The sequence below is a fragment of the Leuresthes tenuis genome, unplaced genomic scaffold (assembly GCF_036924035.1).
Source record: "Leuresthes tenuis unplaced genomic scaffold, fLeuTen1.0.hap1 SCAF_4, whole genome shotgun sequence".
In the NCBI taxonomy this organism is placed as follows: domain Eukaryota; kingdom Metazoa; phylum Chordata; class Actinopteri; order Atheriniformes; family Atherinopsidae; genus Leuresthes; species Leuresthes tenuis.
In genome coordinates, this window is record NW_027325358.1 from 23385179 (window position 1) to 23408004 (window position 22826).

General features: G+C 42.5%; 1 protein-coding gene across 1 annotated transcript in view; it reads right to left on the reverse strand.

Moving 5' to 3' along the window:
- ank2a (ankyrin 2a, neuronal) overlaps positions 1 to 22826 on the reverse strand; it is a 92672-nt gene that overhangs the window by 20404 nt on the left and 49442 nt on the right. Inside the window, exons 38-42 of the mRNA XM_072383310.1 lie at positions 19295 to 19372; positions 18929 to 19060; positions 18191 to 18331; positions 17895 to 18105; positions 16503 to 16581 (exon numbers count right to left, since the gene is read on the reverse strand). Coding sequence (XP_072239411.1) covers positions 16503 to 16581; positions 17895 to 18105; positions 18191 to 18331; positions 18929 to 19060; positions 19295 to 19372 — 641 coding nt within the window. The remainder of the gene's footprint in view (positions 1 to 16502; positions 16582 to 17894; positions 18106 to 18190; positions 18332 to 18928; positions 19061 to 19294; positions 19373 to 22826) is intronic.

Here is a 22826-nt window from a genome sequence, read left to right on the forward strand (position 1 = left end):
GATGTGATTCTGGGAATTGGCTCTCTCTGTTGTTCATAAGTAATGCCTCGCACAACATCTGCATAAGTAAAAGGTCTGTTAGCAGACAGCAGAGGGGATGCAGTTATAGTTACACCTGAGTGTTTGGCCTCCAAAGCTGAAGGAAGTGAATCTGGTGAATCTGCTCTGTTGTTAGCAAACATGTGTTCGAGGTAAAAGTCAAAATCATCACATTCTGACATTGTTGACAGAGGTGATGTTGGTCTGTGTTCAGAGTATTGTAAGTAATAGTTACAGTGTTGATTATTTATTCGACCAAAGAATATGAGAGGAGACAAAGTATGATCTTCATCCTCTGCAACAGATTCTGGGGAGGATGCTCTAAAATCTGCCAGCCAGTCATTTAAGAGTGAAAAGTCAAAGTCAGAGGACACAGATTCTGGGGACAACGCCCTGCTACTAAATAACTTATCCAGTCCAAAGTCTGATAAAACTGACTGCGGGGACTCTGGTCTGTCCTCCTCAAAAAGAATTTCCAAACACAAATCAGCTCCTTCCCAGTCTGATGAAGTAGATTCTGGTGTAAACGACCTGTGTCCCAGGAAACAGTCAATATGAGCACATCTGAACTGAGGAACAGGAGAGTCAGGAGACAGGAGCCTCAGTTCACTGTGAGAGTCCAGAGACTCTGGAGAATGTGGTCTTAACTCAGACACCCAATCATCTATGAAGGAGAGGCTGTACTGATCTTCTGATGACACAGAAGGAGGTCGCACATCTTCAGACTCGAAAGATGTTTTCCTCTGTATTGGCTCTCTCTGTTGTTCATAAGTAATGCCTCGCACAACATCTGCATAAGTAAAAGGTCTGTTAGCAGACAGCAGAGGGGATGCAGTTACAGTTACACCTGAGTGTTTGGCCTCCAAAGCTGAAGGAAGTGAATCTGGTGAATCTGCTCTGTTGTTAGCAAACATGTGTTCGAGGTAAAAGTCAAAATCATCACATTCTGACATTGTTGACAGAGGTGATGTTGGTCTGTGTTCAGAGTATTGTAAGTAATAGTTACAGTGTTGATTATTTATTCGACCAAAGAATATGAGAGGAGACAAAGTATGATCTTCATCCTCTGCAACAGATTCTGGGGAGGATGCTCTAAAATCTGCCAGCCAGTCATTTAAGAGTGAAAAGTCAAAGTCAGAGGACACAGATTCTGGGGACAACGCCCTGCTACTAAATAACTTATCCAGTCCAAAGTCTGATAAAACTGACTGCGGAGACTCTGGTCTGTCCTCCTCAAAAAGAATTTCCAAACACAAATCAGCTCCTTCCCAGTCTGATAAAGTAGATTCTGGTGTAAACGACCTGTGTCCCAGGAAACAGTCAATATGAGCACATCTGAACTGAGGAACAGGAGAGTCAGGAGACAGGAGCCTCAGTTCACTGTGAGAGTCCAGAGACTCTGGAGAATGTGGTCTTAACTCAGACACCCAATCATCTATGAAGGAGAGGCTGTACTGATCTTCTGATGACACAGAAGGAGGTCGCACATCTTCAGACTCTAAAGATGTGATTCTGGGAATTGGCTCTCTCTGTTGTTCATAAGTAATGCCTCGCACAACATCTGCATAAGTAAAAGGTCTGTTAGCAGACAGCAGAGGGGATGCAGTTACAGTTACACCTGAGTGTTTGGCCTCCAAAGCTGAAGGAAGTGAATCTGGTGAATCTGCTCTGTTGTTAGCAAACATGTGTTCGAGGTAAAAGTCAAAATCATCACATTCTGACATTGTTGACAGAGGTGATGTTGGTCTGTGTTCAGAGTATTGTAAGTAATAGTTACAGTGTTGATTATTTATTCGACCAAATATCCAGAGAGGAGACAAAGTATGATCTTCATCCTCTGCAACAGATTCTGGGGAGGATGCTCTAAAATCTGCCAGCCAGTCATTTAAGAGTGAAAAGTCAAAGTCAGAGGACACAGATTCTGGGGACAACGCCCTGCTACTAAATAACTTATCCAGTCCAAAGTCTGATAAAACTGACTGCGGGGACTCTGGTCTGTCCTCCTCAAAAAGAATTTCCAAACACAAATCAGCTCCTTCCCAGTCTGATGAAGTAGATTCTGGTGTAAACGACCTGTGTCCCAGGAAACAGTCAATATGAGCACATCTGAACTGAGGAACAGGAGAGTCAGGAGACAGGAGCCTCAGTTCACTGTGAGAGTCCAGAGACTCTGGAGAATGTGGTCTTAACTCAGATACCCAATCATCTATGAAGGAGAGGCTGTACTGATCTTCTGATGACACAGAAGGAGGTCGCACATCTTCAGACTCTAAAGATGTGATTCTGGGAATTGGCTCTCTCTGTTGTTCATAAGTAATGCCTCGCACAACATCTGCATAAGTAAAAGGTCTGTTAGCAGACAGCAGAGGGGATGCAGTTACAGTTACACCTGAGTGTTTGGCCTCCAAAGCTGAAGGAAGTGAATCTGGTGAATCTGCTCTGTTGTTAGCAAACATGTGTTCGAGATTAAAGTCAAAATCATCACATTCTGACATTGTTGACAGAGGTGATGTTGGTCTGTGTTCAGAGTATTGTAAGTAATAGTTACAGTGTTGATTATTTATTCGCCCAAAGAATATGAGAGGAGACAAAGTATGATCTTCATCCTCTGTAACAGATTCTGGGGAGGATGCTCTAAAATCTGCCAGCCAGTCATTTAAGAGTGAAAAGTCAAAGTCAGAGGACACAGATTCTGGGGACAACGCCCTGCTACTAAATAACTTATCCAGTCCAAAGTCTGATAAAACTGACTGCGGGGACTCTGGTCTGTCCTCCTCAAAAAGAATTTCCAAACACAAATCAGCTCCTTCCCAGTCTGATAAAGTAGATTCTGGTGTAAACGACCCGTGTCCCAGGAAACAGTCAATATGAGCACATCTGAACTGAGGAACAGGAGAGTCAGGAGACAGGAGCCTCAGTTCACTGTGACAGTCCAGAGACTCTGGAGAATGTGGTCTTAACTTAGATACCCAATCATCTATGAAGGAGAGGCTGTACTGATCTTCTGATGACACAGAAGGAGGTCGCACATCTTCAGACTCTAAAGATGTTTTCCTCTGAATTGGCTCTCTCTGTTGTTCATAAGTAATGCCTCGCACAACATCTGCATAAGTAAAAGGTCTGTTAGCAGACAGCAGAGGGGATGCAGTTACAGTTACACCTGAGTGTTTGGCCTCCAAAGCTGAAGGAAGTGAATCTGGTGAATCTGCTCTGTTGTTAGCAAACATGTGTTCGAGATTAAAGTCAAAATCATCACATTCTGACATTGTTGACAGAGGTGATGTTGGTCTGTGTTCAGAGTATTGTAAGTAATAGTTACAGTGTTGATTATTTATTTGACCAAATATCCAGAGAGGAGACAAAGTATGAACTTCATCCTCTGCAACAGATTCTGGGGAGGATGCTCTAAAATCTGCCAGCCAGTCATTTAAGAGTGAAAAGTCAAAGTCAGAGGACACAGATTCTGGGGACAACGCCCTGCTACTAAATAACTTATCCAGTCCAAAGTCTGATAAAACTGACTGCGGGGACTCTGGTCTGTCCTCCTCAAAAAGAATTTCCAAACACAAATCAGCTCCTTCCCAGTCTGATGAAGTAGATTCTGGTGTAAACGACCTGTGTCCCAGGAAACAGTCAATATGAGCACATCTGAACTGAGGAACAGGAGAGTCAGGAGACAGGAGCCTAAGTTCACTGTGAGAGTCCAGAGACTCTGGAGAATGTGGTCTTAACTCAGACAGCCAATCATCTATGAAGGAGAGGCTGTACTGATCTTCTGATGACACAGAAGGAGGTCGCACATCTTCAGACTCTAAAGATGTTTTCCTCTGTATTGGCTCTCTCTGTTGTTCATAAGTAATGCCTCGCACAACATCTGCATAAGTAAAAGGTCTGTTAGCAGACAGCAGAGGGGATGCAGTTACAGTTACACCTGAGTGTTTGGCCTCCAAAGCTGAAGGAAGTGAATCTGGTGAATCTGCTCTGTTGTTAGCAAACATGTGTTCGAGGTAAAAGTCAAAATCATCACATTCTGACATTGTTGACAGAGGTGATGTTGGTCTGTGTTCAGAGTATTGTAAGTAATAGTTACAGTGTTGATTATTTATTCGACCAAAGAATATGAGAGGAGACAAAGTATGAACTTCATCCTCTGTAACAGATTCTGGGGAGGATGCTCTAAAATCTGCCAGCCAGTCATTTAAGAGTGAAAAGTCAAAGTCAGAGGACACAGATTCTGGGGACAACGCCCTGCTACTAAATAACTTATCCAGTCCAAAGTCTGATAAAACTGACTGCGGGGACTCTGGTCTGTCCTCCTCAAAAAGAATTTCCAAACACAAATCAGCTCCTTCCCAGTCTGATAAAGTAGATTCTGGTGTAAACGACCTGTGTCCCAGGAAACAGTCAATATGAGCACATCTGAACTGAGGAACAGGAGAGTCAGGAGACAGGAGCCTCAGTTCACTGTGAGAGTCCAGAGACTCTGGAGAATGTGGTCTTAACTTAGATACCCAATCATCTATGAAAGAGAGGCTGTACTGATCTTCTGATGACACAGAAGGAGGTCGCACATCTTCAGACTCTAAAGATGTGATTCTGGGAATTGGCTCTCTCTGTTGTTCATAAGTAATGCCTCGCACAACATCTGCATAAGTAAAAGGTCTGTTAGCAGACAGCAGAGGGGATGCAGTTACAGTTACACCTGAGTGTTTGGCCTCCAAAGCTGAAGGAAGTGAATCTGGTGAATCTGCTCTGTTGTTAGCAAACATGTGTTCGAGATTAAAGTCAAAATCATCACATTCTGACATTGTTGACAGAGGTGATGTTGGTCTGTGTTCAGAGTATTGTAAGTAATAGTAACAGTGTTGATTATTTATTTGACCAAATATCCAGAGAGGAGACAAAGTATGATCTTCATCCTCTGCAACAGATTCTGGGGAGGATGCTCTAAAATCTTCCAGCCAGTCATTTAAGAGTGAAAAGTCAAAGTCAGAGGACACAGATTCTGGGGACAACGCCCTGTTACTAAATAACTTATCCAGTCCAAAGTCTGATAAAACTGACTGCGGGGACTCTGGTCTGTCCTCCTCAAAAAGAATTTCCAAACACAAATCAGCTCCTTCCCAGTCTGATAAAGTAGATTCTGGTGTAAACGACCTGTGTCCCAGGAAACAGTCAATATGAGCACATCTGAACTGAGGAACAGGAGAGTCAGGAGACAGGAGCCTCAGTTCACTGTGAGAGTCCAGAGACTCTGGAGAATGTGGTCTTAACTCAGACAGCCAATCATCTATGAAGGAGAGGCTGTACTGATCTTCTGATGACACAGAAGGAGGTCGCACATCTTCAGACTCTAAAGATGTTTTCCTCTGAATTGGCTCTCTCTGTTGTTCATAAGTAATGCCTCGCACAACATCTGCATAAGTAAAAGGTCTGTTAGCAGACAGCAGAGGGGATGCAGTTACAGTTACACCTGAGTGTTTGGCCTCCAAAGCTGAAGGAAGTGAATCTGGTGAATCTGCTCTGTTGTTAGCAAACATGTGTTCGAGGTAAAAGTCAAAATCATCACATTCTGACATTGTTGACAGAGGTGATGTTGGTCTGTGTTCAGAGTATTGTAAGTAATAGTTACAGTGTTGATTATTTATTCGACCAAATATCCAGAGAGGAGACAAAGTATGATCTTCATCCTCTGCAACAGATTCTGGGGAGGATGCTCTAAAATCTGCCAGCCAGTCATTTAAGAGTGAAAAGTCAAAGTCAGAGGACACAGATTCTGGGGACAACGCCCTGTTACTAAATAACTTATCCAGTCCAAAGTCTGATAAAACTGACTGCGGGGACTCTGGTCTGTCCTCCTCAAAAAGAATTTCCAAACACAAATCAGCTCCTTCCCAGTCTGATAAAGTAGATTCTGGTGTAAACGACCTGTGTCCCAGGAAACAGTCAATATGAGCACATCTGAACTGAGGAACAGGAGAGTCAGGAGACAGGAGCCTCAGTTCACTGTGAGAGTCCAGAGACTCTGGAGAATGTGGTCTTAACTTAGATACCCAATCATCTATGAAGGAGAGGCTGTACTGATCTTCTGATGACACAGAAGGAGGTCGCACATCTTCAGACTCTAAAGATGTGATTCTGGGAATTGGCTCTCTCTGTTGTTCATAAGTAATGCCTCGCACAACATCTGCATAAGTAAAAGGTCTGTTAGCAGACAGCAGAGGGGATGCAGTTACAGTTACACCTGAGTGTTTGGCCTCCAAAGCTGAAGGAAGTGAATCTGGTGAATCTGCTCTGTTGTTAGCAAACATGTGTTCGAGATTAAAGTCAAAATCATCACATTCTGACATTGTTGACAGAGGTGATGTTGGTCTGTGTTCAGAGTATTGTAAGTAATAGTAACAGTGTTGATTATTTATTTGACCAAATATCCAGAGAGGAGACAAAGTATGATCTTCATCCTCTGCAACAGATTCTGGGGAGGATGCTCTAAAATCTTCCAGCCAGTCATTTAAGAGTGAAAAGTCAAAGTCAGAGGACACAGATTCTGGGGACAACGCCCTGTTACTAAATAACTTATCCAGTCCAAAGTCTGATAAAACTGACTGCGGGGACTCTGGTCTGTCCTCCTCAAAAAGAATTTCCAAACACAAATCAGCTCCTTCCCAGTCTGATAAAGTAGATTCTGGTGTAAACGACCTGTGTCCCAGGAAACAGTCAATATGAGCACATCTGAACTGAGGAACAGGAGAGTCAGGAGACAGGAGCCTCAGTTCACTGTGAGAGTCCAGAGACTCTGGAGAATGTGGTCTTAACTCAGACAGCCAATCATCTATGAAGGAGAGGCTGTACTGATCTTCTGATGACACAGAAGGAGGTCGCACATCTTCAGACTCTAAAGATGTGATTCTGGGAATTGGCTCTCTCTGTTGTTCATAAGTAATGCCTCGCACAACATCTGCATAAGTAAAAGGTCTGTTAGCAGACAGCAGAGGGGATGCAGTTACAGTTACACCTGAGTGTTTGGCCTCCAAAGCTGAAGGAAGTGAATCTGGTGAATCTGCTCTGTTGTTAGCAAACATGTGTTCGAGGTAAAAGTCAAAATCATCACATTCTGACATTGTTGACAGAGGTGATGTTGGTCTGTGTTCAGAGTATTGTAAGTAATAGTTACAGTGTTGATTATTTATTCGACCAAATATCCAGAGAGGAGACAAAGTATGATCTTCATCCTCTGCAACAGATTCTGGGGAGGATGCTCTAAAATCTGCCAGCCAGTCATTTAAGAGTGAAAAGTCAAAGTCAGAGGACACAGATTCTGGGGACAACGCCCTGTTACTAAATAACTTATCCAGTCCAAAGTCTGATAAAACTGACTGCGGGGACTCTGGTCTGTCCTCCTCAAAAAGAATTTCCAAACACAAATCAGCTCCTTCCCAGTCTGATGAAGTAGATTCTGGTGTAAACGACCTGTGTCCCAGGAAACAGTCAATATGAGCACATCTGAACTGAGGAACAGGAGAGTCAGGAGACAGGAGCCTCAGTTCACTGTGAGAGTCCAGAGACTCTGGAGAATGTGGTCTTAACTCAGACAGCCAATCATCTATGAAGGAGAGGCTGTACTGATCTTCTGATGACACAGAAGGAGGTCGCACATCTTCAGACTCTAAAGATGTGATTCTGGGAATTGGCTCTCTCTGTTGTTCATAAGTAATGCCTCGCACAACATCTGCATAAGTAAAAGGTCTGTTAGCAGACAGCAGAGGGGATGCAGTTACAGTTACACCTGAGTGTTTGGCCTCCAAAGCTGAAGGAAGTGAATCTGGTGAATCTGCTCTGTTGTTAGCAAACATGTGTTCGAGGTAAAAGTCAAAATCATCACATTCTGACATTGTTGACAGAGGTGATGTTGGTCTGTGTTCAGAGTATTGTAAGTAATAGTTACAGTGTTGATTATTTATTCGACCAAATATCCAGAGAGGAGACAAAGTATGATCTTCATCCTCTGCAACAGATTCTGGGGAGGATGCTCTAAAATCTGCCAGCCAGTCATTTAAGAGTGAAAAGTCAAAGTCAGAGGACACAGATTCTGGGGACAATGCCCTGTTACTAAATAACTTATCCAGTCCAAAGTCTGATAAAACTGACTGCGGGGACTCTGGTCTGTCCTCCTCAAAAAGAATTTCCAAACACAAATCAGCTCCTTCCCAGTCTGATGAAGTAGATTCTGGTGTAAACGACCTGTGTCCCAGGAAACAGTCAATATGAGCACATCTGAACTGAGGAACAGGAGAGTCAGGAGACAGGAGCCTCAGTTCACTGTGAGAGTCCAGAGACTCTGGAGAATGTGGTCTTAACTCAGACACCCAATCATCTATGAAGGAGAGGCTGTACTGATCTTCTGATGACACAGAAGGAGGTCGCACATCTTCAGACTCTAAAGATGTGATTCTGGGAATTGGCTCTCTCTGTTGTTCATAAGTAATGCCTCGCACAACATCTGCATAAGTAAAAGGTCTGTTAGCAGACAGCAGAGGGGATGCAGTTACAGTTACACCTGAGTGTTTGGCCTCCAAAGCTGAAGGAAGTGAATCTGGTGAATCTGCTCTGTTGTTAGCAAACATGTGTTCGAGATTAAAGTCAAAATCATCACATTCTGACATTGTTGACAGAGGTGATGTTGGTCTGTGTTCAGAGTATTGTAAGTAATAGTTACAGTGTTGATTATTTATTCGACCAAAGAATATGAGAGGAGACAAAGTATGATCTTCATCCTCTGTAACAGATTCTGGGGAGGATGCTCTAAAATCTGCCAGCCAGTCATTTAAGAGTGAAAAGTCAAAGTCAGAGGACACAGATTCTGGGGACAACGCCCTGCTACTAAATAACTTATCCAGTCCAAAGTCTGATAAAACTGACTGCGGGGACTCTGGTCTGTCCTCCTCAAAAAGAATTTCCAAACACAAATCAGCTCCTTCCCAGTCTGATAAAGTAGATTCTGGTGTAAACGACCTGTGTCCCAGGAAACAGTCAATATGAGCACATCTGAACTGAGGAACAGGAGAGTCAGGAGACAGGAGCCTCAGTTCACTGTGAGAGTCCAGAGACTCTGGAGAATGTGGTCTTAACTCAGACAGCCAATCATCTATGAAGGAGAGGCTGTACTGATCTTCTGATGACACAGAAGGAGGTCGCACATCTTCAGACTCTAAAGATGTGATTCTGGGAATTGGCTCTCTCTGTTGTTCATAAGTAATGCCTCGCACAACATCTGCATAAGTAAAAGGTCTGTTAGCAGACAGCAGAGGGGATGCAGTTACAGTTACACCTGAGTGTTTGGCCTCCAAAGCTGAAGGAAGTGAATCTGGTGAATCTGCTCTGTTGTTAGCAAACATGTGTTCGAGGTAAAAGTCAAAATCATCACATTCTGACATTGTTGACAGAGGTGATGTTGGTCTGTGTTCAGAGTATTGTAAGTAATAGTTACAGTGTTGATTATTTATTCGACCAAATATCCAGAGAGGAGACAAAGTATGATCTTCATCCTCTGCAACAGATTCTGGGGAGGATGCTCTAAAATCTGCCAGCCAGTCATTTAAGAGTGAAAAGTCAAAGTCAGAGGACACAGATTCGGGGGACAACACCCTGCTACTAAATAACTTATCCAGTCCAAAGTCTGATAAAACTGACTGCGGGGACTCTGGTCTGTCCTCCTCAAAAAGAATTTCCAAACACAAATCAGCTCCTTCCCAGTCTGATGAAGTAGATTCTGGTGTAAACGACCTGTGTCCCAGGAAACAGTCAATATGAGCACATCTGAACTGAGGAACAGGTGAGTCAGGAGACAGGAGCCTCAGTTCACTGTGAGAGTCCAGAGACTCTGGAGAATGTGGTCTTAACTCAGACACCCAATCATCTATGAAAGAGAGGCTGTACTGATCTTCTGATGACACAGAAGGAGGTCGCACATCTTCAGACTCTAAAGATGTTTTCCTCTGAATTGGCTCTCTCTGTTGTTCATAAGTAATGCCTCGCACAACATCTGCATAAGTAAAAGGTCTGTTAGCAGACAGCAGAAGGGATGCAGTTACAATTACACCTGAGTGTTTGGCCTCCAAAGCTGAAGGAAGTGAATCTGGTGAATCTGCTCTGTTGTTAGCAAACATGTGTTCGAGATTAAAGTCAAAATCATCACATTCTGACATTGTTGACAGAGGTGATGTTGGTCTGTGTTCAGAGTATTGTAAGTAATAGTAACAGTGTTGATTATTTATTTGACCAAATATCCAGAGAGGAGACAAAGTATGATCTTCATCCTCTGCAACAGATTCTGGGGAGGATGCTCTAAAATCTTCCAGCCAGTCATTTAAGAGTGAAAAGTCAAAGTCAGAGGACACAGATTCTGGGGACAACGCCCTGTTACTAAATAACTTATCCAGTCCAAAGTCTGATAAAACTGACTGCGGGGACTCTGGTCTGTCCTCCTCAAAAAGAATTTCCAAACACAAATCAGCTCCTTCCCAGTCTGATAAAGTAGATTCTGGTGTAAACGACCTGTGTCCCAGGAAACAGTCAATATGAGCACATCTGAACTGAGGAACAGGAGAGTCAGGAGACAGGAGCCTCAGTTCACTGTGAGAGTCCAGAGACTCTGGAGAATGTGGTCTTAACTTAGATACCCAATCATCTATGAAGGAGAGGCTGTACTGATCTTCTGATGACACAGAAGGAGGTCGCACATCTTCAGACTCTAAAGATGTGATTCTGGGAATTGGCTCTCTCTGTTGTTCATAAGTAATGCCTCGCACAACATCTGCATAAGTAAAAGGTCTGTTAGCAGACAGCAGAGGGGATGCAGTTACAGTTACACCTGAGTGTTTGGCCTCCAAAGCTGAAGGAAGTGAATCTGGTGAATCTGCTCTGTTGTTAGCAAACATGTGTTCGAGATTAAAGTCAAAATCATCACATTCTGACATTGTTGACAGAGGTGATGTTGGTCTGTGTTCAGAGTATTGTAAGTAATAGTAACAGTGTTGATTATTTATTTGACCAAATATCCAGAGAGGAGACAAAGTATGATCTTCATCCTCTGCAACAGATTCTGGGGAGGATGCTCTAAAATCTTCCAGCCAGTCATTTAAGAGTGAAAAGTCAAAGTCAGAGGACACAGATTCTGGGGACAACGCCCTGTTACTAAATAACTTATCCAGTCCAAAGTCTGATAAAACTGACTGCGGGGACTCTGGTCTGTCCTCCTCAAAAAGAATTTCCAAACACAAATCAGCTCCTTCCCAGTCTGATAAAGTAGATTCTGGTGTAAACGACCTGTGTCCCAGGAAACAGTCAATATGAGCACATCTGAACTGAGGAACAGGAGAGTCAGGAGACAGGAGCCTCAGTTCACTGTGAGAGTCCAGAGACTCTGGAGAATGTGGTCTTAACTCAGACAGCCAATCATCTATGAAGGAGAGGCTGTACTGATCTTCTGATGACACAGAAGGAGGTCGCACATCTTCAGACTCTAAAGATGTTTTCCTCTGAATTGGCTCTCTCTGTTGTTCATAAGTAATGCCTCGCACAACATCTGCATAAGTAAAAGGTCTGTTAGCAGACAGCAGAGGGGATGCAGTTACAGTTACACCTGAGTGTTTGGCCTCCAAAGCTGAAGGAAGTGAATCTGGTGAATCTGCTCTGTTGTTAGCAAACATGTGTTCGAGGTAAAAGTCAAAATCATCACATTCTGACATTGTTGACAGAGGTGATGTTGGTCTGTGTTCAGAGTATTGTAAGTAATAGTTACAGTGTTGATTATTTATTCGACCAAATATCCAGAGAGGAGACAAAGTATGATCTTCATCCTCTGCAACAGATTCTGGGGAGGATGCTCTAAAATCTGCCAGCCAGTCATTTAAGAGTGAAAAGTCAAAGTCAGAGGACACAGATTCTGGGGACAACGCCCTGCTACTAAATAACTTATCCAGTCCAAAGTCTGATAAAACTGACTGCGGGGACTCTGGTCTGTCCTCCTCAAAAAGAATTTCCAAACACAAATCAGCTCCTTCCCAGTCTGATAAAGTAGATTCTGGTGTAAACGACCTGTGTCCCAGGAAACAGTCAATATGAGCACATCTGAACTGAGGAACAGGAGAGTCAGGAGACAGGAGCCTCAGTTCACTGTGAGAGTCCAGAGACTCTGGAGAATGTGGTCTTAACTCAGACAGCCAATCATCTATGAAGGAGAGGCTGTACTGATCTTCTGATGACACAGAAGGAGGTCGCACATCTTCAGACTCTAAAGATGTGATTCTGGGAATTGGCTCTCTCTGTTGTTCATAAGTAATGCCTCGCACAACATCTGCATAAGTAAAAGGTCTGTTAGCAGACAGCAGAGGGGATGCAGTTACAGTTACACCTGAGTGTTTGGCCTCCAAAGCTGAAGGAAGTGAATCTGGTGAATCTGCTCTGTTGTTAGCAAACATGTGTTCGAGATTAAAGTCAAAATCATCACATTCTGACATTGTTGACAGAGGTGATGTTGGTCTGTGTTCAGAGTATTGTAAGTAATAGTTACAGTGTTGATTATTTATTCGACCAAAGAATATGAGAGGAGACAAAGTATGATCTTCATCCTCTGTAACAGATTCTGGGGAGGATGCTCTAAAATCTGCCAGCCAGTCATTTAAGAGTGAAAAGTCAAAGTCAGAGGACACAGATTCTGGGGACAACGCCCTGTTACTAAATAACTTATCCAGTCCAAAGTCTGATAAAACTGACTGCGGGGACTCTGGTCTGTCCTCCTCAAAAAGAATTTCCAAACACAAATCAGCTCCTTCCCAGTCTGATAAAGTAGATTCTGGTGTAAACGACCTGTGTCCCAGGAAACAGTCAATATGAGCACATCTGAACTGAGGAACAGGAGAGTCAGGAGACAGGAGCCTCAGTTCACTGTGAGAGTTCAGAGACTCTGGAGAATGTGGTCTTAACTTAGATACCCAATCATCTATGAAGGAGAGGCTGTACTGATCTTCTGATGACACAGAAGGAGGTCGCACATCTTCAGACTCTAAAGATGTGATTCTGGGAATTGGCTCTCTCTGTTGTTCATAAGTAATGCCTCGCACAACATCTGCATAAGTAAAAGGTCTGTTAGCAGACAGCAGAGGGGATGCAGTTACAGTTACACCTGAGTGTTTGGCCTCCAAAGCTGAAGGAAGTGAATCTGGTGAATCTGCTCTGTTGTTAGCAAACATGTGTTCGAGGTAAAAGTCAAAATCATCACATTCTGACATGGATATGGATGAAAGACGGGATATTGGTCTGTGTTCAGAGTATTGTAAGTAATAGTTACAGTGTTGATTATTTATTCGACCAAAGAATATGAGAGGAGACAAAGTATGATCTTCATCCTCTGCAACAGATTCTGGGGAGGATGCTCTAAAATCTGCCAGCCAGTCATTTAAGAGTGAAAAGTCAAAGTCAGAGGACACAGATTCTGGGGACAACGCCCTGCTACTAAATAACTTATCCAGTCCAAAGTCTGATAAAACTGACTGCGGGGACTCTGGTCTGTCCTCCTCAAAAAGAATTTCCAAACACAAATCAGCTCCTTCCCAGTCTGATGAAGTAGATTCTGGTGTAAACGACCTGTGTCCCAGGAAACAGTCAATATGAGCACATCTGAACTGAGGAACAGGAGAGTCAGGAGACAGGAGCCTCAGTTCACTGTGAGAGTCCAGAGACTCTGGAGAATGTGGTCTTAACTCAGACAGCCAATCATCTATAAAAGAGAGGCTGTACTGATCTTCTGATGACACAGAAGGAGGTCGCACATCTTCAGACTCTAAAGATGTTTTCCTCTGTATTGGCTCTCTCTGTTGTTCATAAGTAATGCCTCGCACAACATCTGCATAAGTAAAAGGTCTGTTAGCAGACAGCAGAGGGGATGCAGTTACAGTTACACCTGAGTGTTTGGCCTCCAAAGCTGAAGGAAGTGATTTTCCTCCTGTAACTAAATTGTTTTCCATGTTCTTACCATCTTCTAACTGTGTATCACAGAATGTTTCCTTTATATTTTCTTCTGATAATGTCCGTCTTTTTGATACTGTAGTAATTTCATCTGGGAACTGCAAAACAATTTCTGTTCTATCAACAAAGTTAAAGACCATTGGTCCGGGTATTTCTCTGTGTTTCTCGTACTCTGAGTTAAAGTTTATTTTGGATGATTCAGCCCCATGCCCCACTTGATTTTCCTCTGAACAGTTTTGTGTGTCAATTTCTAACTCATCATCCATCCAATTTGATGATCCTACATTTGTAGAGGATTGTGGCACAAACTTCTCATACCAGTAACTAATGTAGGACTGAGCGCTTTCATTCTCCTTTGTTGCGATTTTAGGTGCCTCTGTATTCAAATGAATAAGCGAGTCTTCACTGGGTCTTAGATATTTTTCAGACGAATCAGCAGGTGGTCTTTCGTCTGTGTTTATATGACATATTTGTGTATCTGGTGAATCAATACTTTTTCTACCTGACCTTTCATGAAGAGATAGTGAAGGAGCATTAATAGAATTTTGCATACGAACACATTCTTTAAACTGGAACTGGGAAACTGAAAAGTCTTGGTGAATATAGACATCTGATGTGCCAGATTCTTGAGGTAGAGGAGTAATGTAATCAGAACCTTCCAGTTCTTTTGTCAGATAGCTACCTGGATTTACCTCCTCACCAAATACTGCAGGGTAAGCATCAGAGATAAGCGGTGGTGACAATGAATTTCCTCCTGAATATAGCAAATAATAATCACAGTATTGTTGCCTAAGTTGGCTCCGGACTGGTTCTGAGTACAAGAGTTCGAGAAATGAGAAACTGCACTGAGAGGACTGAGATTCTGGAGAGAATGGTCGACCATCCCAATCGGATCCATGACTAGCTGTAAGTAAGTCAGGTGAAAGTGTTTTTCTGGCATGTGAGACATCTTCAACAAAAATCTCCTCAGATTCAGTATCTGATGTCACAGGTGAGAATGCTCTGCGCTTTCTCTTTATATGTATGACTTCAGCCGCAGTCTGACTGTGTTTAAGTACTTTTGAGTCAGGGGACATTGGCCTACACTTATCCCATGACTCAGAGAAGTCAGAACAATTGGGGTGAGAAATCACAGGGATGGTAAAATCTTTCAAACCAAACTGTTGTTTATGTTCATTTGTTTGTGTCTGACAAGGGTTCACAGTGTAATCCTGTGTAACTTCTGGTGAAATGCACCTGTCAGACATGGGTGAAAGTGCCCGACTCTCTTCCAATGCACTGGAAAAGTCTGCAAGCAAAACTCTTTTTTTACCCAGAGGAGAGTCTGGTGACATTGCTCTATAATCACTGACTGACATGACAGAATCAGGAGACGACATTCTAGATGTGTAGTTATCTAATGTCCATGCGTCTGCAGGGAGGATGTCCTTGTCATTACCAGGTGAAAGTGAAACACGCTGCTTCCCAGACTCCAAAGAATCTCGGGTCAAAGGCCGGTACGCAATAAAAGCGGAAGCTGATGTTTCAGCCCTCTTATGCCCATCTTGTGGGGTGAGATGGGCGAAAAGGCCTGAGGAGCCACTCTTCGTATTTGCCTCGGCTATGACTTTATCACTGTCTGGACTAAGACAGCACCAATTACAAGAGGTATCAGTTGAGTCACAAACCATATGAGGACGGCCACTTTTGGTAAGACTGTGTGGCAAAATAGCCTGTGTTACCTCCATTTTGTTTGGTTTCACCATGCTATACTTAGTGGTAGCAGAAATGGATTCAGCTGTCTCTACATCATTGTTGTCATCAATGAATGGCATGTACCCATCCTTTTGTACTTCGGCTTTTGTGCTCTCTTCCTGGCTTGACTTATGAGGTTTGAATTCCACGTCTACATCTGAAATGTGTGGGATCTTGTCATGACCATACTGCACTTTGTAGAATTTGGCTGTGGCCTCATCAGTACTCCTCTCAGAGAGCTTGCTCTTTTGAACTACATCTGTGTCATCTTCCGTCATCGCCAGAGTTGGGTGGTGGTCCTCCGGTGCCAAGGCTGATAGGCTTGGTTTGTAGATTCTTCTTACATTGGTTTTGGCTGCCTCTGTATTACCAAGTTGAGGTGTACAGCTGAACTCATCACAAAGCTCACTGAAGTCAGTTTCAGCTTTGTCTGACTCAGACAGACTCAGGCTAAAGTCTCTGATTGATATGGGTGAGAGCTGCTTCAGAATTACAGCCAACTGGCCTTGTTTATCTTCATAACCAAACTGCTTCATCTGTAAGTTTTGGCTGCAGTCATCTTTGACTGGAGGGCCACCCTGGGAAGACCTGACGAAATGACCTTCAACACTGCTGCAGACTTGCTGGTGTTTCACTTTGGGGTCATAAACCTGGGTTGCTTGTCTTCCCATTGCTGCTTCTTTTGAAATGGGTGGTGTACTTACTTGCTCATCTGAGATGTTGTGACTCGCAGGCTCTTGTGAGATTACATCCTCGGAGGTCCAGAGATGAGGATTAGATTCACTGTGGGAGGAAAGAGACTAGATCAAAAACCATGACTTTGATGATGAATTGGATATTACAGAGTAGGATTTGGTGGTATTTGGACTTTTCAGTAATAAACAGTGATTTTTCTCAAACAACATATAAAATCAGATCATAATCTGACTCCATCTGTTTCCCCTGTAAAGCTGAGCCAAACTGAATTTCTCCTGCTCATCACTTGCGGTTCTGCCCTGTCCCAACGTTTTGGTCTGTATTTGTCACCATCAAGCTGAGCTGAATGTGCCTCCAACTTCTCCTAATTGTTGCCAGCTTAACAACTTTTGTTTGCAAAAGCAACCATCCTAACATGTCAGGGTTTCCCCCAGTGCTTTATAGGCCTGGAGGGCTGCCAGGCTTTTCTCAGAAGATTTTAAAAGGCAATGTTGTGTTTGTAAAATCAGTGACTGCTAATCAACATGGAGTTTTAATATGGGTTATTTCACTAAGCAGCTATATATTTTCAAATTAAGTATTTTAATAAAATTCTTGTGAGACTATAAGTGTGGCATTAAGTTAAAACTGACCATTTGACCCATATTCATTTTGGTTCATATCACCCAGCCCTATACCAAAGTCTAACAAAACTAAAGAGCAACCACCTCTAACAATTTAACCCGCTGTGTAACTGCAGTGTGAAGATGTGGCATTGCTCTGTTTCCTAGCATGAACACGTTAGGATTCACTGTCCTCCAGAGAAATAACAGGTTGCTTTTCTTTGTGACCGTCTCTCCTTGAAAATAAAGTTGGGTAATGTCCTTTCACACATGTAACACCCAACAGTGAACTGTCCTTCTCAGCCATGTTCTCAATAGAAGGAATATCCTGTTTGAGATAGGTAAGGGCTGCTGTCTGGGTAGAGTGTGCAAGAAATAAGATATGATGTAAAAAATATGCTGCAGGTACATGGCAGTTACTAATTAGGTCATATACAACAGAGTCTCTTAACCATGAACATTTCTGTATCAGTGTTGATACAAAAAGAGTCACTGCTACTGAAGTTATCAGGAATCAATGAGTAGTTTTGTCGATTTTGTCTTCTTATGATTTGAAAGCAGAAGCATGATAGAACTGGCACTGACATGCCCACTTCAAGAACTCTGTAGAAGTACCTGCTCTTTTCACACATTTGCTCAGTTGGTTAATACGCTAATGTTGTACTATGGCAGCGCCATATTACTCCTCCTGGTGGTGTCTAGAAATATTTGGGACTGAGTAGCATTTGTGAAAGTAGCTTAGGTTACACTACAGATATGCATTGCAGAGTCAGGAATCAATTCAAATGAAAAATTTACTGTGGGATCTCGAGCTCCTCCGACAGGTCTCCATGCATGCTCTCTGAGTGGATGTGTCCCACAGGCTCCGCCCACGAAGGAATATCAAGTAGGGAGGCGACTGAGAGGTCTTCCTCAGAAACGGCTGGAGGTGGTCGGCGGTCGGACTCGACCCTTCTCACAATTCTGGGGCTGTCGGCATCTTCTTGCACTGAAGACAGGGCGACTGACACTAAAAAAGAGACATTGAATTAGAGAACAAGCAAAGACACAAGTGGGCATGGTATCAGATTGAGCTCTCAGTGAGGTTTTACTACCTTCGCTGTGATCTAGGGTCTTCTCTATCTCTGCGTAAGTCCTGGATGTTTGCTCTTGAATGGACTTGTTCATCTGGGTTTCAATAAGGTGGACTATGTCCATGCGGTTGATCTTGGTTAGTCTCTTAATCAAACAATCCTCTGTGGAAGGATAATAACCTAAAATTAACATAAAATGACTAAATGCCACAGACAATGAAACTAAAAATTATACAGTTTCTTAAGTATTTGAGGCTTTACCCACCCTAATACATTTTTGTTTGAAAGTTCAAGCGGGCAACAAGTTTACCACACGCCTTTACAGTTACTTCAAATTTGTTTGCTGTTTTTAATGGCCAATGACACAAACCAGAAAACCAAGGAAAATGTAAGCACTGATTCAGAGAAGCAAGAAAAAAAACCCTCTCATATTGGTCTGATTGACATAAAAACCACAACGCTTATGCTGTGTTTTCCAAAAATCCACAGTCATCTATATTGTTCTGGACACTCTGATGGTAAGGAAATGACGTCATACACAACTGGGCCATGAGTGTCTTTCTTGAGAGGAGATATGTGGATTTTACCCTGCAATGGGCTTGTCTGTACGGATATGTGAACAGTTTTATTTGTATAATTCTGGAAAATTAGGGAAAAATGAAAATATATTTGGGAGGAAAAAGCTTCAACTACAGAGATAAAAGAGATAAACAGAGATAAAATATCAAGTGAAACTTGTCAGAACCATCTGCCAAGTACCTGTAGCATGTTTGCCTTCCCGTTCAACCCATCGCTGCAGCAAGGCATGGCTCTGCTCTTGCAGGGAATTAGGATTCTTAGACCTCACCAGCTGAATATCATCATCACTGAATTCAAGTTCTCTAGCCAACTCTGGGGTGATAGATAAAAGCAAGGAATGGTAAAATAAAATAAAAAAACTACATAACATATATTGTGTTTTTCTGCTACAAAATGGATATCACATGTTTTATGTTTCAGGCTAATTCAATTACAAGGTCAAAATAAAAACATGTGATACACATGATTTTTTTTTTGCAATGAACTTCTGATATTTAACTTGAAAAAAATAAATAATTGATATAATCTAACAATTTGACAGCTTACCAGTCCAGCTGAAACCAAGAAGATCTGCAATGATGGCCAGTGTCTCCTCCTTTCTGTCAGCATCGTCCTGCCAATCAACTAAAAATTCCATCATAGCCAAAAAGTACGTTTACCATTATGTCCAACAGTTCAATGTTGTTCAATGAACAATATCGTTTTTTTTTTCATATTGCAGGTACATTTCATGTAAAATGTACTTCAGCTTGGATGTAAAATGTAATTTCCTGAGGATCTTATGCTATAGGCTGGAAACTAAATGTGAATCTGTAATGTTGACATGGATGATAACATAAAGGTTGGATTTGACAGAAGTTGATTTGCTTATGGACAATTACCATTTGGTCACAATAAGCGCAACATGCTTTTATTCATTAGTGTAAGCAGTGTCGTTGATGTGCTGGTTAATATAAGTGCTTGCAATGTGCTGGTTAATATTAGTAAAGCTGTATTACCGGAACTGGTAATACCAACAGGTCAGTAGTCAGGATCAAAATTTTTAAAGCTAGTTCCTTAACTAACATAGCATTCAATCTTGAGATTACATCTGCACAAACTCAGATGGAGAAGAAACTTACCAAAATGCAAAACACCATAACCCACTTACACAAACAAGCACACAAGTGCACACAAAATACAAAAACAGTACAAGATGGGACAAACAAATCATAACATTAAAGAAATAAACGAGTACTGCTGACATAGTTCTTTAGAAGAGAAAAAAGGATCCCACTGCTATGGAACGGAAATGATAAAAAGCCCCATATAGGTCAGGCCATACCTGTTGTACATTCTGGAGTTTGATCATCAACGATTCTCTGCATCTGAGTTTCCACTGTGTCATCCCAGCCAGGCCTGGATTCAAATATATCCTCTGTCCCGCATGATGGATGCACTGCTGGCAACTGATTGCCATCAGAATCTGAACTGTATGAGGCTGGAATGTCATATGTAAAGATAACAGAATCTGGACTCATGTGACTGGCGCTGCTCATATCATCGGTCTCCAAAGAGGACCTAAGAGATGTTTCTAAAGTGGTGGAGGGTTGGAGGTCTTTCCTTGAGGGAGAACTACAGGGGGTCTTAACGACTAAAGGTTTATCTTGCATGATGTCAGCAAGCTTGGAGGGAGAAAGGCTGGATATATTAGTGGGTTGACTACTGTCAGAATAACTTCTACCTTCTTTAGAAGAGGCTTTACTTGTGTCGCTAGCCTCAGATCTAGTCCTACGAGAGAAGGTTGAGCTTCTTTCTGCTTTTCTGTTAACCTGATCAAGCCTCGATAACTCGGGGTGTTTCATCATTATTTCCTCTCTAGTGGTGCCTGGGTTGGTTGGCATGGGTCGGGGTGAATCATAATGATGTGCTTGAACGCCGGGCTGTGCAGCTGACAAGGTCATTTCTATGACTGAGCACTGGCCATCATCATCCTCGTCAAACTCATCATCATCATCAGGGGAGGAGTCTGAGAAATCACACTCATTTTCAGAGGACATCCAATGGGCAACTGCCGATGTGTCTGATTGAAGGTCCGCTATTGTGGAGTCTAGATAATCAAGACCAAGGCTTTGAAGACCTCCATCCTCAGTTTGAACATTTGATAGACTTTTTAGAGCACTGGGGGAAGCCAGCTGAATGTCTATTGTTGTCTCCGGTTCTGATTTATCAAGCAAAGAATTGATGACAATTTCAGATTTGGGACTAGAAATTACGTCACTGATACCCTGCGTAAACTGGGATCTTGGTGTTCCTTGAATATTTGCGTCCGAAAGAGAATCAGTGCTTTGGAAAGTTAAGTTTGACTGAGATTCCGTTGTTGCTTCTGGGGCATAATCATCAACTGGATGTTCCCCAATGGGAAAAAATGCATATCCTTCCCCTTCCTCATCAAAGGTTCTTCTTGTCATGTCAATGGCTCCCCCTCTGGTCATTTCAAATAGTTTTCCCTCTTGGAACTGAAATGGATTAGGGCTTCTCGCACTACAAGGTGTCTGAACAAGCATTTTCTCAGGTGTTGTTTGGCCCTCTGCAGAACCACAATCCATTTGTTCCTCAGACTCAGCCTCTGTCTTTAACGCTAGATTGCTGTAGTCCTCACACTCTTTGTCACGGTCAAGCTCTGAAGTAGATGTTACAGCCTGAGGTTGGGTGAGAAACCCTGAATCATTTGTCAGTGAGGCCCCAACTAGTTCATCATCATTTGAATAGTACTCATCTGTCACAGAGAGGGAAACAAGTGTGTCAGTGACTGGGGAACACACATCTTTGGTCTTGGCTTGTCTGTGAATTTCAGCTTCTTTTTCTGTTAACAGGGACACAAAGTTCTCACTGTCTCTATCAGCTTCCTGTTTGTGGGCTGCAGTTAAACACTGTGAATCATCAACTGACTGAGTCGTTCTGAGTTGTGACTGAATTTCTACGTTCTTTGTCATGCCCGAACTATATGTCTCCTCATCAAGACCAAGACTGCTCTCTGTTACACATTTCTCAAACTTGTTTTGTAGTGTTTCCTCTGAAGCAGACTGTATAATTGGGCCACATTTTAGATCTAGCTCACCATCTTCATGATCACCTGTCTGAAATAGTGAAGTGGCACCTAATGGTTTGTCTTTCATCAGTTTAGACTCCTGTTCCATCTCATCAAATGTTTTAATCTTTACAGCCATTTTAAACATCTCCTCCTCTGGGGTGAATTGTTTATTGGTTTTATCATTCTCGCTGTCATCTGAGTCAAGAGAGTCTTGCCTGCTTTGCATGTGAAGACTCTCACTGGAAGACATTTTATCATCGGTTACTCTGTCTGTGAAATTGGAAGACTTATCTTCTTTAGTTTCACTGTCCATTTGGGTGATCTCAACATTGACCTCTCGCTTGTCCTCCTCACATTCATCAGGGAAAATATTTTTGTCATAAGCAAAGCATACTTTGAGCTGGGAAGCATAATCCTCATACACAGCTGTCTTGGGAGGCAGCTCGTGTTCTGCATCCTTCAATTGAGTAGGACTTCCTTCAAGAGAGTCTTGACATGGAGAGTCTTTGGTAGGGCTAGGCTCTATTGAATCTGGGGATTTCTTTGAAGACCTATCCTCCATAAGAGGACTCGCTTCTAGTGAATCTCGATGACACAGCTCTATATCTGAGTCATCGAACGCCAAAGTGTTAAGGTTCTCTAAATCAACTGGTCGTTGTGGTGTGTTATAACTACTTGATTGTTGCACAAAATCATGTGTCTTAAGAATTACTTGAGATGCATCAAGCATGATATCTTTGGGGTCAGTTTTACTGTCAGCTATTGTTGGATAGAACTTTGTAATGTCCACTGTCCTTTCAGTAGAGTCAGTGAAAGGCGCTGCTGCTCTTAGTGAGGTGTTGGCTTCATCCTCCTCAGATGGGACTCTCTTGGAACCATCATCTCCACCAGAGCATGTATGCCATCCACTTTCCATAGCTCCTATCTTACTGATGTCAACAATGTCAAAACTTGTATCTTCAGGGGAAATCATCTTTTGTTCATGAGACAATGTAAGAGTTTCTC